The sequence below is a fragment of the Lagopus muta genome, unplaced genomic scaffold (genome assembly GCF_023343835.1).
Source record: "Lagopus muta isolate bLagMut1 unplaced genomic scaffold, bLagMut1 primary scaffold_163, whole genome shotgun sequence".
NCBI classification, from domain to species: domain Eukaryota; kingdom Metazoa; phylum Chordata; class Aves; order Galliformes; family Phasianidae; genus Lagopus; species Lagopus muta.
The window spans coordinates 1-16,774 of record NW_026040211.1 but is presented as its reverse complement, the minus strand read 5'-3'; the positions used below and the strand labels follow the sequence as shown (position 1 = coordinate 16,774).

At 59.5% G+C, this 16,774-nt stretch overlaps 2 protein-coding genes across 2 annotated transcripts in view; both read left to right on the top strand.

Annotated features, from left to right (window-relative positions):
- Positions 1–16,323, top strand: part of ASPDH (aspartate dehydrogenase domain containing) — a 28,789-nt gene extending 12,466 nt beyond the window's left edge. Inside the window, 8 exon segments of the mRNA XM_048932947.1 lie at positions 3,425–3,475; positions 3,477–3,575; positions 8,382–8,523; positions 8,526–8,613; positions 12,494–12,533; positions 12,535–12,646; positions 16,218–16,225; positions 16,227–16,323. Coding sequence (XP_048788904.1) covers positions 3,425–3,475; positions 3,477–3,575; positions 8,382–8,523; positions 8,526–8,613; positions 12,494–12,533; positions 12,535–12,646; positions 16,218–16,225; positions 16,227–16,256 — 570 coding nt within the window. The 3' untranslated portion in view covers positions 16,257–16,323.
- On the top strand, positions 14,217–15,872 carry LOC125687701 (uncharacterized). The gene has a single exon (XM_048932946.1). It carries the CDS (start codon positions 14,447–14,449, stop codon positions 15,356–15,358), a length of 912 nt encoding a protein of 303 aa, XP_048788903.1. The 5' UTR covers positions 14,217–14,446; the 3' UTR covers positions 15,359–15,872.
- Positions 16,324–16,774: the final 451 nt, after the last annotated feature.

Genomic DNA, 16,774 nt, shown 5'->3' with positions numbered 1-16,774 from the left:
GTTGGGGACCTTGGGGACCTTGGGGACATTGGGGTCAGGATTTTGGGGCCACCATGGTTGGGACATTGGGGACATTGGGGACATTGGGTTGTTGGGGTCATCATGGTTGGGATGTTGGGGACACTGGGGACATTGGGGTCAAGATGTTGAGGACATTGGGGACGTTGGGGACGTTGGGGGACAGTGGGGACATTGGGGTCAGGATGTTGGGGACATTGGGGACATTGGAGGCATTGGGGTGTTGGGGTCACCATGGTTGGGATACTGGGGACCACTGGGGACATGGGGGACATTGGGGGACACTGGGGACATTGGGGTGTTGGGGTCACCGTGGTTGGGATGTTGGGGACATTGGGGACATTGGGGACATTGGGGTCAGGATTTTGGGGCCACCATGGTTGGGACATTGGGACATTGGGGACATTGGGGACCTTGGGGACATTGGGGACATTGGGGACGTTGGGGTGTTGGGGTCACCATGGTTGGGATATGGGGGACATTGGGGACACTGGGGACATTGGGGACATTGGGGACATTGGGGTGTTGGGGACATTGGGGACATTGGGGACATTGGGGTGTTGGGGGTCACCATGGTTGGGATGCTGGGGACATTGGGGACATTGGGGGTGTTGGGGACATTGGGGACGTTGGGGACATTGGGGACATTGGGGACATTGGGGACAATGGGTTGTGGGGGACATTGGGGACATTGGGGACATTGGGGTGTTGGGGCCACCGTGGTTGGGATACTGGGGCATTGGGGACATTGGGGTCACCATGGTTGGGGACATTGGGGACGTTGGGGACATTGGGGTGTTGGGGACATTGGGGATGATGGGGTCGGGATGTTGGGGACACTGGGGGCCTTGGGGACATTGGGGTGTTGGGGTCACCATGGTTGGGATATGGGGGACATTGAGGACATTGGGGACATTGGGGTGTTGGGGGCCACCATGGTTGGGATGTTGGAGACGCTGGGGACATTGAGGTCACGATGTTGGGGACATTGAGGACATTGGGGACATTGAGGTCGAGATGTTGAGGACATTGGGGACATTGGGGACATTGAGGTCGAGATGTTGGGGACATTGGGGAACATTGGGGACATTGAGGTCGAGATGTTGAGGACATTGGGGACATTGGGGACATTGGGGTGTTGAGGCCACCATGGTTGGGACTTTGGGGACATTGGGGGACACAGGGGTGTTGGGGTCACCATGGTTGGGATGTTGGGGACATTGGGGACATGGGGGACATTGGGGTGTTGGAGTCACCATGGGTGGAGACCTTGGTGACATTGGGGTCGGGATGTTGGGGACATTGGGGTATTGGGGTCACCATGGTTGGGATACTGGGGACACTGGGGACCTTGGGGACATTGGGGACGTTGGGGTCACCATGGTTGGGGGACATTGGAGACATTGGGGACATTGGGGTCGGGATGTTGGGGACCTTGGGGACCTTGGGGACATTGGGGTCAGGATTTTGGGGCCACCATGGTTGGGACATTGGGGACATTGGGGACATTGGGTTGTTGGGGTCATCATGGTTGGGATGTTGGGGACACTGGGGACATTGGGGGTCAAGATGTTGAGGACATTGGGGACGTTGGGGACGTTGGGGACAGTGGGGACATTGGGGTCAGGATGTTGGGGACATTGGGGACATTGGAGGCATTGGGGGTGTTGGGGTCACCATGGTTGGGATACTGGGGACACTGGGGACATGGGGGACATTGGGGACACTGGGGACATTGGGGTGTTGGGGTCACCGTGGTTGGGATGTTGGGGACATTGGGGACATTGGGGACATTGGGGTCAGGATTTTGGGGCCACCATGGTTGGGACATTGGGGACATTGGGGACATTGGGGACCTTGGGGACATTGGGGACATTGGGGACGTTGGGGTGTTGGGGTCACCATGGTTGGGATATGGGGGACATTGGGGACACTGGGGACATTGGGGACATTGGGGACATTGGGGTGTTGGGGACATTGGGGACATTGGGGACATTGGGGGTGTTGGGGTCACCATGGTTGGGATGCTGGGGACATTGGGGACATTGGGGTGTTGGGGACATTGGGGGACGTTGGGGACATTGGGGACATTGGGGACATTGGGGACAATGGGTTGTGGGGGACATTGGGGACATTGGGGACATTGGGGTGTTGGGGCCACCGTGGTTGGGATACTGGGGCATTGGGGACATTGGGGTCACCATGGTTGGGGACATTGGGGACGTTGGGGACATTGGGGTGTTGGGGACATTGGGGATGATGGGGTCGGGATGTTGGGGACACTGGGGGCCTTGGGGACATTGGGGTGTTGGGGTCACCATGGTTGGGATATGGGGGACATTGAGGACATTGGGGACATTGGGGTGTTGGGGCCACCATGGTTGGGATGTTGGAGACGCTGGGGACATTGAGGTCACGATGTTGGGGACATTGAGGGACATTGGGGACATTGAGGTCGAGATGTTGAGGACATTGGGACATTGGGGACATTGAGGTCGAGATGTTGAGGACATTGGGGGACATTGGGGACATTGGGGTGTTGAGGCCACCATGGTTGGGACTTTGGGGACATTGGGGACACTGGGGTGTTGGGGTCACCATGGTTGGGATGTTGGGGACATTGGGGACATGGGGGACATTGGGTGTTGGGGTCACCATGGGTGGAGACCTTGGTGACATTGGGGTCGGGATGTTGGGGACATTGGGGTATTGGGGTCACCATGGTTGGGACACTGGGGACACTGGGGACCTTGGGGGACATCGGGGGTGTTGGGGTCACCATGGGTGGGGATGTTGGGGACATTGGAGACATTGGGGACATTGGGGTTGGGATGTTGGGGACCTTGGGGACCTTGGGGACATTGGGGTGTTGGGGGTGACCATGGTTGGGACATTGGGGACGTTGAGGTCAGGATTTTGGGGCCAGCATGGTTGGGACATTGGGGACATTGGGGACCTTGGGGACATTGGGGACGTTGAAGACATTGGGGTGTGGGGGTCACCATGGGTGGGATGTTGGGGACGTTGGGGACATTGGGGATGATGGGGACTTTGGGGACGTTGGGGTCGGGATGTTGGGGACACTGGGGGCCTTGGGGACATTGGGGTGTTGGGGTCACCATGGTTGGGATGTTGGGGACACTGGGGACATTGGGGTCACCATAGTTGGGGACATTGGGGACATTGGGGGTGTTGGGGTCACCATGGTTGGGATGTTGGGGACCTTGGGGACATTGGGGACATTGGGGACATTGGGGTCAGGATTTTGGGGCCACCACCACGTTTGGGACATGGGGGGGGGGACGCTGTGTAAAAGTGGGGCCGCCATGTTGGAGACATCAGGGGGTCAGCGGGGGAGCCGTCGGGCCCGGATGTTGGGGACATCAGGCGTCCCCAATGTCCCCAGCTGGGGTCCCCGACGGCGCTGGCCGACCCCCAGACGGAGCAGAGGCTGCGGGGGGGCGGCGTTGAAGGGGGGACACAGCCTTTATGTCCCCCGTGGGGCCCTGTGGGGCTGCGAGGACATCCGGCGCATGGATGAGAGCGGAGAGCTGGCTGTGAGCATCTGGGGACAATGGGACAATGAGGGGATGTGAAAGGGGGGGACAGCGAGGGGTTGGGGACATCGATAGGGTTGGGGACACCAAGGGGACACTGTGGGGTTGGGGACACCATAGAGGTTGGGGACACTATGGGGACACCAAGGGGGACAACGTGGGGTTGGGGGACACAGGGGGGGTTAAGGTGGGATTGGAGGTGGACATCGTGGGGTTGGGGACACCATAGAGGTTGGGGACACCAAGGGGACACCATGGGGTTGGGGACACCTTGGGGTTGAGGTGGGATTGGAGGTGGACATCGTGGGGTTGGGGACACCGAGGGGACACCAATGGGACACAGTGGGGCTGGGGGACACCATAGAGCCTGGGGACACTAAGGGGGACATCATGGGGTTGGGGACACCATAGAGGTTGGGGACACTAAGGGGACACTGTGGGGTTGGGGACATCGATAGGGTTGGGGACACCAAGGGGACACCTTGGGGTTGGGGACACCATAGAGCCTGGGGACACTATGGGGACACCAAGGTGACACTGTGGGGCTGGGGACACCATAGAGTTTGGGGACACCAAGGGGACACCGTGGGGTTGGGGACATGGAGGGGACACTGTGGGGCTGGGGACACCATAGGGTTTGGGACACCATAGAGTTTGGGGACACCAAGGGGACACCGTGGGGTTGGGGACATGGAGGGGGACACCATAGAGGGTGGGGACACCAATGGGACACTGTGGGGCTGGGGACACCATAGAGCCTGGGGACACTAAGGGACACCTTGGGGTTGGGGACACCATTGAAGTTGGGGACATGAAGGGGACACCATGGGGCTGGGGACACCAAGGGGACACTGTGGGATTGGGGGACACCATAGAGGTTGGGGACACTATGGGGACAACGTGGGGTTGGGGGACACCGAGGGGACACTGTGGGGTCGGGGACACCATAGAGGTTGGGGACACCAGGGGGACACCAAGGGGACACCGTGGGGCTGGGGACACCATAGAGGTTGGGGACACCATAGAGGCTGGGGACACCATAGAGGTTGGGGACACCGAGGGGTTGGGGACACCATAGAGGTTGGGGACACCATGGGGTTGGGGACACTGAGGGGGACACTGTGGGGTTGGGGACAGCGATAGGGTAGGGGACACCAAGGGGACAACGTGGGGTTGGGGACACAGGGGGGACACCAATGGGACACAGTGGGGCTGGGGACACCATAGAGGTTGGGGACACTATGGGACACCTTGGGGTTGGGGACACCATACAGCTTGGGGACACCAAGGGGACGCCGTGGGGTTGGGGACACCATAGAGTTTGGGGACACCAGGGGGACAATGTGGGGTTGGGGACACCATAGGGGTTCGGGACACTATGGGGACACTGTGGGGTTGGGGACACTATGGGACACCATAGAGCCTGGGGATACTAAGGGGACACCGTGGGGTTGGGACACCATTGAAGTTGGGGACAAGAAGGGGACATCGTGGGGTTGGGGACACCATAGAGGTTGGGGACACTGAGGGGACACTGTTGGGGTTGGGGACACAGGGGGATTGAGGTGGGATTGGAGGTGGACATCGTGGGGTTGGGGACACTGAGGGGACAATGTGGGGTTGGGGACACCATAGAGTTTGGGGACACTATGGGGACACCATGGGGCTGGAGACACCAAGGGGATACTGTGGGGCTGGGGGACACCATAGAGCCTGGGGACACCAAGGGGACAACGTGGGGTTGGGGACACTGAGGGGACACCAATGGGACACAGTGGGGCTGGGGACACCATAGAGCCTGGGGACACTATGGGACACCTTGGGGTTGGGGACACCATAGAGGTTGGGGACACCGAGGGGACACCATGGGGTTGGGGACATCATAGAGTTTGGGGACACTAAGGGGACACCATGGGGTTGGGGGACACTGAGGGGATACTGTGGGGCTGGGGACACCATAGGGTTTGGGACACCCATAGAGTTTGGGGACACCAAGGGGACACCGTGGGGTTGGGGACACCGAGGGGACACTGTGGAGCTGGGGACACAGGGGGGATTGAGGTGGGATTGGAGGTGGACATCGTGGGGTTGGGGGACACCACAGGGTTGGGGACAGCATAGAGGTTGGGGACACCATGGGGACACCAAGGGGACATTGTGGGGCTGGGGACACCATAGAGGTTGGGGACACCAAGGGGACACCACAGGGTTGGGGACACCATAGAGGTTGGGGACACTATGGGACACCAAGGGGACACCATGGGGTTGGAGACACCGAGGGGATACTGTGGGCTGGGGGACACCATAGAGGTTGGGGACACTATGGGGACACCAAGGGGACAACGTGGGGTTGGGGACACAGGGGGGGTTAAGGTGGGATTGGAGGTGGACATCGTGGGGTTGGGGACACCATAGAGGTTGGGGACACCAAGGGGACACCATGGGGTTGGGGACACAGGGGGGGACACCAATGGGACACTGTGGGGCTGGGGACACCATAGAGGTTGGGGACACTATGGGACACCTTGGGGTTGGGGGACACCATAGAGTTTGGGGACACCAGGGGGACAATGTGGGGCTGGGGACATCATAGAGTTTGGGGACACCAAGGGGACACCAAGGGGACACCATGGGGACACTGTGGGGCTGGGGACACCATAGAGCCTGGGGACACTAAGGGGACAACGTGGGGTTGGGACACCATTGAAGTTGGGGACAAGAAGGGGACACCATGGGGTTGGGGACACCATAGAGTTTGGGGACTCTGAGGGGACACTAAAGGGACACCATGGGGTTGGGGACACCATAGAGGTTGGGGGACACCAAGGGGACACCGTGGGGTTGGAGACACCATGGGGTTGGGGACACCGAAGGGGACACTGTGGGGCTGGGGACACCATAGAGTTTGGGGACACTAAGGGGACAATGTGGGGTTGGGGACACCATAGGGGTTGGGGACACTATGGGACACCTTGGGGGTTGGGGACACCATAGAGGTTGGGGACACCGAGGGGGACAACGTGGGGTTGGGGGCATCAGAGAGGTTGGGGACACTAAGGGGACACCATGGGGTTGGGGACATGGAGGGGACACTGTGGGGCTGGGGACACCATAGAGGTTGGGGACACTATGGGACACCTTGGGGTTGGGGACACCATAGAGGTTGGGGACACCATGGGGTTCGGGACACTATGGGGACACCATGGGGTTGGGGGACACCGAGGGGACACTGTGGGGTTGGGGACACCATAGAGGTTGGGGACACCAAGGGGACAACGTGGGGTTGGGACATGGGGGATGTTGGGGACATTGGGGTGTTGTGGTCACCATAGTTGGGACATTGGGGACACTGGGGTGTTGGGGCCACCATGGTTGGGACACTGGGGACACTGGGGACATTGGGGACATTGGGGACATTGGGGTCGGGATGTTGGGGCCACTATGGTTGGGACATGGGGGACATTGGGGACATTGGGGTGTTGGAGTCATCATGGTTGGGACATTGGGGACATTGGGGGACGTTGGGGTGTTGGGGCCACCATCGTTGGGACACTGGGGACGTTGGGGACATTGGGGACATTGGGGACATTGGGGATACAGGGGTGTTGGGGCCACCCATGGTTGGGACATTGGGGACGTTGGGGACATTGGGGACGCTGGGGACATTGGGGACATTGGGGTCAGGATGTTGGGGTCACCATGGTTGGGACATTGGGGACGTTGGGGACATTGGGGACATTGGGGTCAGGATGTTGGGGACATTGGGGACCTTGGGGACATTGGGGTCGGGATGTTGAGGCCAATATGGTTGGGACATTGGGGGACATTGGGTTGTTGGGGGCCACCACGATTGGGACATTGGGGACACAGAGGTTTTGGGGCCACCATGGTTGGGATATTGGGGACATTGGGGACATTGGGGTCGGGATGTTGGGGACATTGGGGACCTTGGGGACATTGGGAACATTGGATTGGGATGTTGAGGCCACCATGGTTGGGACATTGGGGACACTGGGGACACAGGGGGTGTTGGGGCCACCATGATTGAGACACGGGGGACACTGGGGACATTGGGGACACTGGGGACATTGGGGACATTGGGGTGTTGGGGTCACCATGGTTGGGACATGGGGGACGTTGGGGACGTTGGGGACATTGGGGATATTGGGGTCAGGATGTTGAGGCCACCATGGTTGGGACACTGGGGGACATTGGGGACACAGGGGGGTGTTGGGGCCACCACGATTGGGATGTTGGGGACACAGAGGTTTTGGGGCCACCACGGTTGGGACACTGGGGACGTTGGGGACATTGGGGACATTGGGGACATTGGGGACATTGGGGACCTTGGGAACACTGGGGACATTGGGGTTGGGATGTTGGGGTCACCATGGTTGGGACATTGGGGACATTGGGGACATTGGGGACACAGGGGACGTTGGGGTGTTGGAGTCACCATGGTTGGGACACTGGGGACATTGGGGACCTTGGGGGACCTTGGAGACATTGGGGTCAGGATATTGGGGCCACCATGGTTGGGACACTGGGACGTTGGGGACATTGGGGTTGTTGGGGCCACCACGATTGGGACATTGGGGACACAGAGGTTTTGGGGCCACCATGGTTGGGACATGGGGGACATTGGGGACATTGGGGACATTGGGGGTGTTGGGGCCACCACAATTGGGACACAGGGGATGTTGGGGGACATTGGGGTCAGGATGTTGGGGGACACTGGGGACACTGGGGACATTGGGGACATTGGGGACATTGGGACCACTCAGCTCTCGCTGACGCCCCCCGCAGGCTCTGAAGGTGACGATGACGAAGGCTCCTGAGAGCTTCCGCCTGCAGGGGTGGCTCCAGGAGCGCCTGGAGGCCGCGGTGGCATCTGGTGGCCGCGTTGTCCTCTACGAGGGTCCCCTGCGTCCCCTGTGTCCCCTGGCTCCAACAACGTCAACACGATGGCGGCCGCGGCGGTGGCAGCTCCCAGCCTCGGCTTCGATGGCGTCCAGGCCTGTTTGGTGGCCGACCCCAGGTAGGGGACACTTGGCACCCGTTGTCACCTCCTGTGGTGTCACCTCCTGTGGTGTCACCTCTTGGTGTCACCTCATGTTGGTGTCACCTCATGGTGGCACCAAGTCTTGGTGGTGTCACCTCTTGGTGGCATCATTTCATGATGGTGTCACCTCCTGGTGTCACCTCCTGGTGTCACCTCCTGTGGTGTCATTTCCTGATGGTGTCACCTCTGTCACCTCCTGGTGGTGTCGTCTCCTGTGGTGTCACCTCTTGGTGTCACCTCATGGTGGTGTCATCTCTGGGTGTCACCTCTGTCACCTTTTGGTGGTGTCACCTCCTGTTGGTGTCACCTCCTTGGTGGCACCGAGTCTTGGTGGTGTCACCTCTTGGTGTCACCTCTTGGTGGTGTCATCTCTGTGTGTCACCTCTTGGTGTCACCTCCTGTGGTGTCACCTCCTGGTCACATCAAGTCTTGGTGGTGTCATCAAGCCTTGCTGGTGTCACCTCATGGTGGTGTCACCTCCTCTGGAGTCACCTCCTGTGGGTGTCACCTCTTGGTGGCATCAGGTCTTGGTTGTGTCACCTTCTGGTGGTGTCACCCATTGGTGGTGTCACCTCCTGATCACATCAAGCCTTGCTGGTGTCACCTCTTGGTGTCACCCTCCTGTGATGTCACCTCTTGGTGGCATCAAGTCTTGGTGGTGTCATCTCTGGGTGTCACCTCCTGTGGTGTCACCTCCTGGTGGCATCAGGTCTTGGTTGTGTCACCTCCTGTAGTGTCATCTCCCATGGTGTCACCTCCTGGTGTCACCTCTTGGTGGCATCAAGTCTTGGTGGTGTCACCTCTTGGTGTCACCTCTTGGTGATGTCAAGTCTTGGTTGTGTCACCTTCTGGTGGCATCATTTCCTGATGGTGTCACCTCTTGGTGTCACCTCTGTCATCTCATGGTGGTGTCACCTCCTGTGGTGTCACCTCCTGGTGCCATCAGGTCTTGGTTGTGTCACCTCCTGTGGTGTCCACCTCTTGGTGGCATCAAGTCTTGGTGGTGTCACCTCCTGTGGTGTCACCTCCTGGTGTCACCTCCTGGTCACATCAAGCCTTGCTGGCATCACCTCTTGGTGTCACCTCTTGGTGTTGTCACCTCCTGGTGGCATCAAGTCTTGGTGGTGTCACCTCCTGGTCACATCAAGGCTTGGTGGTGTCACCTCTTGGTGTCACCTCCTGTGGTGTCACCTCTTGGTGTCACCTCTTGGTGGCATCAAGTCCAGGGGGTGTCACCTCTTGGAGTCACTTCTTGGTGCCAACTCCTGTGGTGTCACCTCCTTGGTGGCATCAAGTCTTGGGGATGTCACCTCTTGGTGGTGTCATCTCTGGGTGTCACCTCCTGTGGTGTCACCTCCTGGTGGCACCAAGTCCTGGTGGTGTCATCAAGCCTTGCTGGTGTCACCTCTTGATGGTGTCACCTCCTGTGGTGTCACCCCTTGTGGTGTCACCTCCCGGTGGCATCAGGTCTTGGTTGTGTCACCTCCTGGTGGTGTCACCTCCTGTGGTGTCACCTCCTGTGGTGTCCCCTCCTGATCACATCAAGCCTTGCTGGTGTCACCTCTTGGTGTCACCTCTTGGTGTTGTCACCTCCTGGTGGCATCAAGTTTTGGAAGTGTCACCTCCTGGAGGTGTCGTCTCTGGGTGTCACCTCTTGGTGGTGTCACCTCCTTGGTGGCATCAAGTCTTGGTGGTGTCACCTCCTGTGGTGTCACCTCTTGGAGTCACCTCCTGGTGGCATCAAGTCTTGGTGGTGTCACCTCATGGTGGTGTCATCCATGGGTGTCACCTCTTGGTGGTGTCACCTCTTGGTGTCACCTCATGGTGGTGTCAAGTCTTGGTTGTGTCACCTCCTGGTGGTATCAAGTCCAGGGGGTGTCACCTCATGGTGGTGTCACCTCCTGTGGTGTCACCTCATTGGTGGCATCAAGTCTTGGTGGTGTCACCTCTTGGTGGTGTCATTTCCTGATGGTGTCACCTCTTGGTGCCACCTCCTGTGATGTCCCCTCCTGGTGGCACCAAGTCTTGGTGGTGTCATCTCTGGGTGTCACCTCCTGTGGTGTCACCTCTTGGTGGTGTCATTTCCAATGGTGTCACCTCCTGTAGTGTCACCTCCTGTGGTGTCACCTCTTGGTGGCATCAAGTCTTGGTGGTGTCACCTCCTGTGGTGTCATTTCCTGATGGTGTCACCTCTTGGTGTCACCTCTGTCACCTCATGGTGGTGTCGTCTCCTGTGGTGTCACCTCCTGGTGTCACCTCCTGGTGGCATCAAGTCTTGGTGGTGTCATCTCTGGGTGTCACTTCTTGGTGCCACCTCCTGTGGTGTCACCTCCCGGTGGCATCGAGTCTTGGTGGTGTCACCTCCTGGTGGTGTCACCTCATGGTGGCATCAAGTCCCGGGGATGTCGCCTCTTGGTGTCACCCCTTGGTGGCATCAGGTCTTGGTTGTGTCACCTCCTGTGGTGTCACCTCTTGGAGTCACCTCCTGGTGACATCAAGTCTTGCTGGTGTCACCTCTTGGTGGTGTCACCTCCTCTGGAGTCACCTCCTGTGGTGTCACCTCCTGTAGTGTCACCTCCTGGTGCCATCAGGTCTTGGTGGTGTCACCTCCTGTGGTGTCACCTCTTGGTGGTGTCACCTCCTGTTGGTGTCACTTCCTGGTCACATCAAGTCTTGGTGGTGTCATCAAGCCTTGCTGGTGTCACCTCTTGGTGGTGTCATCTCCCGTGTTGTCACCTCCTGTTGGTGTCACCTCCTGGTCACATCAAGTCTTGGTGGTGTCACCTCTTGGTGTCACCTCTCGGTGGTGTCAAGTCTTGGTTGTGTCACCTCATGGTGGTGTCATTTCCCAATGGTGTCACCTCCTGGTGGCATCAGGTCTTCGTTGTGTCACCTCCTGTGGTGTCACCTCCTGGTGGTGTCATTTCCTGATGGTGTCACCTCTTGGTGTCACCTCTGTCACCTCATGGTGGTGTCGTCTCCTGTGGTGTCACCTCTTGGTGTCACCTCCTTGGTGGCATCAAGTCTTGGTGGTGTCACCTGCTGGTTGTGTCATTTCCCAATGGTGTCACCTCTTGGGTGTCACCTCATGGTGGTGTCATCTCCTGCAGTGTCACCTCTTGGTGTCACCTTTTGGTGGTGCCACCTCCTGTGGTGTCCACCTCCTGGTGCCATCAGGTCTTGGTTGTGTCACCTCCTGTGGTGTCACCTCTTGGTGACATCAAGTCTTGCTGGTGTCACCTCTTGGTGTCACCTCATGGTTGTGTCACCCTCCTGGTGGTGTCATTTCCTCATGCTGTCACCTCTTGGTGTCACCTCTGTCACCTCATGGTGGTGTCGTCTCCTGTGGTGTCACCTTTTGGTGTCACCTCTTGGTGGCATCATTTCCTGATGGTGTCATCTCTGGGTGTCACCTCTTGGTGGTGCCACCTCCTGTAGTGTCACCTCCTGCTGTCACCTCCTGCTGTCACCTCCCCATGTCACCAAGAGGGACAGGGAAGGAGGGGGAGCATCATGGTGCGTTGTGTCCCCAATGTCCCCTCGTGTCACCAGATGGGTGACAGCCACCATTGGTGTCACCTCTTGGAGACGTCACCCCTTGGAAATGTCACCTCCTGATGTCACCTCCTGTGGTGTCACCTCCTGCTGTCACCTCTTGATGTCACCTCCTGCTGTCACCTCCCCATGTCACCAAATGGGACATGGAAGGAGGGGGAGCACCGTGGTGCGTTGTGTCCCCAGTGTCCCCTCATGTCACCTCACCCCCCCTCTCTACGCCACCCCCACGTCCCCAAATGTCCCTATGGGGAACATGGAAGGTCCCGCTGTCACCGTTGTCACCTCCCTGTCCCTGCAGTGTCCCCGATTGTCACGTGGTGGAGGTGGAGGTGACTGGCAGGGGGGGACAAAGGCAGAGCTCTGCGTGTCACCAGCAAACGAAGGAACCCCGCGGCCACCGGCGCCGTCACCGGCGATGCCACCAAGGCCGCCTTCTGGAGCAGCGTCCTGGGTCAGCTTTTGTCACCTGCTGTCACCTCCTGTCCCTGTGTCACCTCCTGTCCCCTCCTGTCACTGCATCCCCCTCCTGTCCCCATGTCACCTCTTGTCATTGTGTCCCCTCCTGTCCTCTCCTGTCCCCATGTCCCCTCCTGTCACCCCCTGCCCCCTTCTGTGTCCCTTCCCTGCCACCTCCTCTGTGTCCCCCTCCTGTCATTGTGTCCCCTCCTGTCCCCATGTCCCCCTCCTGTCACCTCCTGTCATCGTGTCACCTCCTATTCCCTCCTGTCATCATGCCATCTCCTGTCACTGGCACCTCCTGTCCCCATGTCCCCTCCTGTCACCCCCTGATCCCTTCTGTGTCCCTTCCTGCCACCTCCTCTGTGTCCCCTCCTGTCCCCATGTCCCCTCCTTTCACTACGCCCCCTTCTGTCCCCCATGTCACCCCCCTGCCCCCTTCTGTGTCCCTTCCTGTCACCCTCCTGTCACCGGGTCACCTCCCATTACCTCCTGTTGCCGTGCCATCTCCTGTCACTGGCATCTCCTGTCACCTCCTGTCCCCTCCTGACACTGCATCCCCTCCTGTCACCCCCTGCCCCCTTCTATGCCCTTTCCTGCCACCTCCTCTGTGTCCCCTCCTGTCCCCTCCTGTCCCCATGTCCCCTCCTGTCACCCCCTGCCCCCTTCTGTGTCCCTTCCTGCCACCTCCTGTCCCCTCCTGTCCCCATGTCCCCTCCTGTCCCCATGTCCCCTCCTTTCACTACATCACCTTCTGTCCCCCATGTCCCCTCCTGCCACCTCCTGTTCCCATGTCACCTCCTGTCCCCTTCCTGTTCCCATGTCACCTCCTGTCCCCTCCTGTCACTTCATCCCCTCCTGTCCCCATGTCCTTTCCTGTCACTGTATCCCCTCCTGTCCCCATGTCCCCTCCTGTCACCCCCTGCCCCCTTCTGTGTCCCTTCCTGTCACCTCCTGTCATCGTGTCACCTCCTGTTCCCTCCTGTCGTCATGCCATCTCCTGTCACTGGCACCTCCTGTCCCCTCCTGTCCCCATGTCCCCTCCTGTCACCCCCTGCCCCCTTCTGTGTCCCTTCCTGCCACCTCCTCTGTGTCCCCTCCTGTCCCCCATGTCACCTGCTGTCCCCTCCTGTCCTCTCCTGTCACTTCATCCCCTCCTGTCCCCATGTCCCCTCCTGTCGTCGTGTCACCTCCTGTCACTGCATCCCCTCCTGTCCCCTCCTGTCCCCATGTCACCTCCTGTCCTCTCCTGTCACTGCGTCCCCTCCTGTCCCCTCCTGTCCCCATGTCCCCTCCTGTCACCCCCTGCCCCCTTCTATGCCCTTTCCTGCCACCTCCTCTGTGTCCCCTCCTGTCCCCTCCTGTCCCCATGTCACCTCCTGTCACCCCCTGCCCCCTTCTGTGTCCCTTCCTGCCACCTCCTGTCCCCTCCTGTCCCTGCCTGTCCCCATGTCACCTCCTGTCCCCTCCTGTCACTGTGTCCCCTCCTGTCCCCATGTCACTTCCTTTCACTACGTCCCCCTTCTGTCCCCCATGTCCCCTCCTGCCACCCTCCTGTCCCCTTCCTGTCCCTGTGTCACCTCCTGTCCCCTCTTATCATTGTGTCCCCTCCTGTCACCCCCCTGCCCCCTTCTGTGTCCCTTCCTGCCACCTCCTCTGTGTCCTCTCCTGTCCCCATGTCCCCTCCTGTCACTGTGTCCCCTCCTGTCCCCATGTCACCCCTCCTGTCCCCCTGTCACCTCTCCTGTCACCCTATCATCTGTTACCTTGATCCCTCCTGTTCCCTGCTGTCCCCATGTCCCCTCCTGTCCCCATGGCCCCTCCTGTCCCCATGGCCCCTCCTGTCCTCATGTCACCTCTCCTGCCCCCATGTCCCCTCCTGTCCCCTTATCATCTCCCACCTCAATCCCTCCTGAGCCCTGCTGTCCCCATGTCCCCTCCTGTCCCCATGGCCCCTACTGATCCCATGTCACCTCTCCTGTCATTGTCACCTCCTGTCCCCATGTCACCCCTCCTGTCACCCTGTCACCTCATCATCTGCCACCTCCACCCCTCCTGTCCCCTGCTGTCCCCATGTCACCCCTCTTGTCCCCATGTCACCTCTCCTGTCCCCATGTCCCCTCCTGTCACCTCATCATCTGCCACCTCCATCCCTCCTGTCCCCTCCTGTCCCCATGTCACCTCTCCCGTCACCCTTCACCTCCTGTCACCCTATCATCTGCCACCTCCATCCCTCCTGTCCTTCCTGTCCCCCCATGTCACCTCTCCACCTCCATCCCTCCTGTCCCCTGCTGTCCCCATGTCACCTCCTGTCCCTATGGCCCCTCCTGTCCCCATGTCCCCTCCTGTCCCCTCCTGTCACCCTATCATCTGCCACCTCCATCCCTCCTGTCCCCTGCTGTCCCCATGTCACCTCTCCTGTCACCCTGTCACCTCATCATCTGTCACTTCCACCCCTCCTGTCCCCTGCTGTCCCCATGTCCCCTCCTGTCCTCATGTCACCCCTCCTGTCCCTCTGTCCCCTCCTGTCACCCTATCATCTCCCACCTCCATCCCTCCTGAGCCCTGCTGTCCCCATGTCCCCTCCTGTCCCCATATCACCTCCTGTCCCCCTGTCACCTCTCCTGTCACCTTGTCATCTGCCACTTTGATCCCTCCTGTTCCCTGCTGTCCCCATGTCCCCTCCTGTCCCCATGGCCCCTACTGATCCCATGTCACCTCTCCTGTCATTGTCACCTCCTGTCCCCATGTCCCCTCCTGTCACCCTATCATCTCCCACCTCCATCCCTCCTGTCCTTCCTGTCCCCATGTCACCTCTCCACCTCGATCCCTCCTGTCCCCTGCTGTCCCCATGTCACCTCCTGTCCCCATGTCACCCCTCCTGTCCCCCTGTCCCCTCCTGTCACCTTATCTCCCACCTCGATCCCCCCGTCCCCTCTTGTCCCTCCTGTCCCCATGTCACCCCTCCTGTCATCCTGTCCCCTCCTGTCACCTCATCATCTGCCACCTCCATCCCTCCTGTCCCCTGCTGTCCCCATGTCACCCCCTCTTGTCCCCATGTCACCTCTCCCGTCACCCTTCACCTCCTGTCCCCATGTCACCTCTCCACCTCCATCCCTCCTGTCCCCTCCTGTCCCCATGTCACCCCCTCCTGTCCCCATGGCCCCTCTTGTCACCCTATCATCTCCCACCCCCATCCCTCCTGTCACCTCCTGTCCCCCTGTCACCTCCTGTCACCTTGTCATCTGCCACTTTGATCCCTCCTGTTCCCTGCTGTCCCCATGTCCCCTCCTGTCCCCATGGCCCCTACAGATTCCATCTCACCTCTCCTGTCATTGTCACCTCCTGTCCCCATGTCACCTCTCCTGACTCCGTGTCACCTCTCCTGTCCCCATGTCCCCTCTTGTCACCCTATCATCTGCCACCTCCATCCCCCCTGTCCCCTCCTGTCCCCACGTCACCCCTCCTGTCACTGCCCCCTCCTGTCCCCATGTCCCCACACCACCCCATAAACCCCCCCAAATCCTAAACCCCACATAACCCCAAACCCCACAAATCCCCTACAGCGTGTCGAGGGGCACGGCGGCGGCGTGCAGCTCTGCTAAGGAGACCCCATAAAGGACCCCAATTGTCCCCATATGGGAATGGGGGACTGAAGACCCCATAAAGGACCCCAAATGTCCCCAAAATGGAAACAGGGGACTGAAGACCCCATAAAGGACCCCAAATGTCCCCATATGGAAACTGGGGACTGAAGACCCCATAAAGGACCCCAAATGTCCCCATATGGGAATGGGGGACTGAAGACCCCATAAAGGACCCCAAATGTCCCCATATGGGAACGGGGGACTGAAGACCCCATAAAGGACCCCAAATGTCCCCAACCTGGACATAGGGGACAGAAGACCCCATAAAGGACCCCAAATGTCCCCATATGGAAACTGGGGACTGAAGACCCCATAAAGGACCCCAAATGTCCCCATATGGAAACTGGGGATTGAAGACCCCATAAAGGACCCCAAATGTCCCCAACCTGAGAATGGGGGACTGAAGACCCCATAAAGGACCCCAAATGTCCCCATATGGGAACGGGGGACTGAAGACCCCATAAAGGACCCCAAAT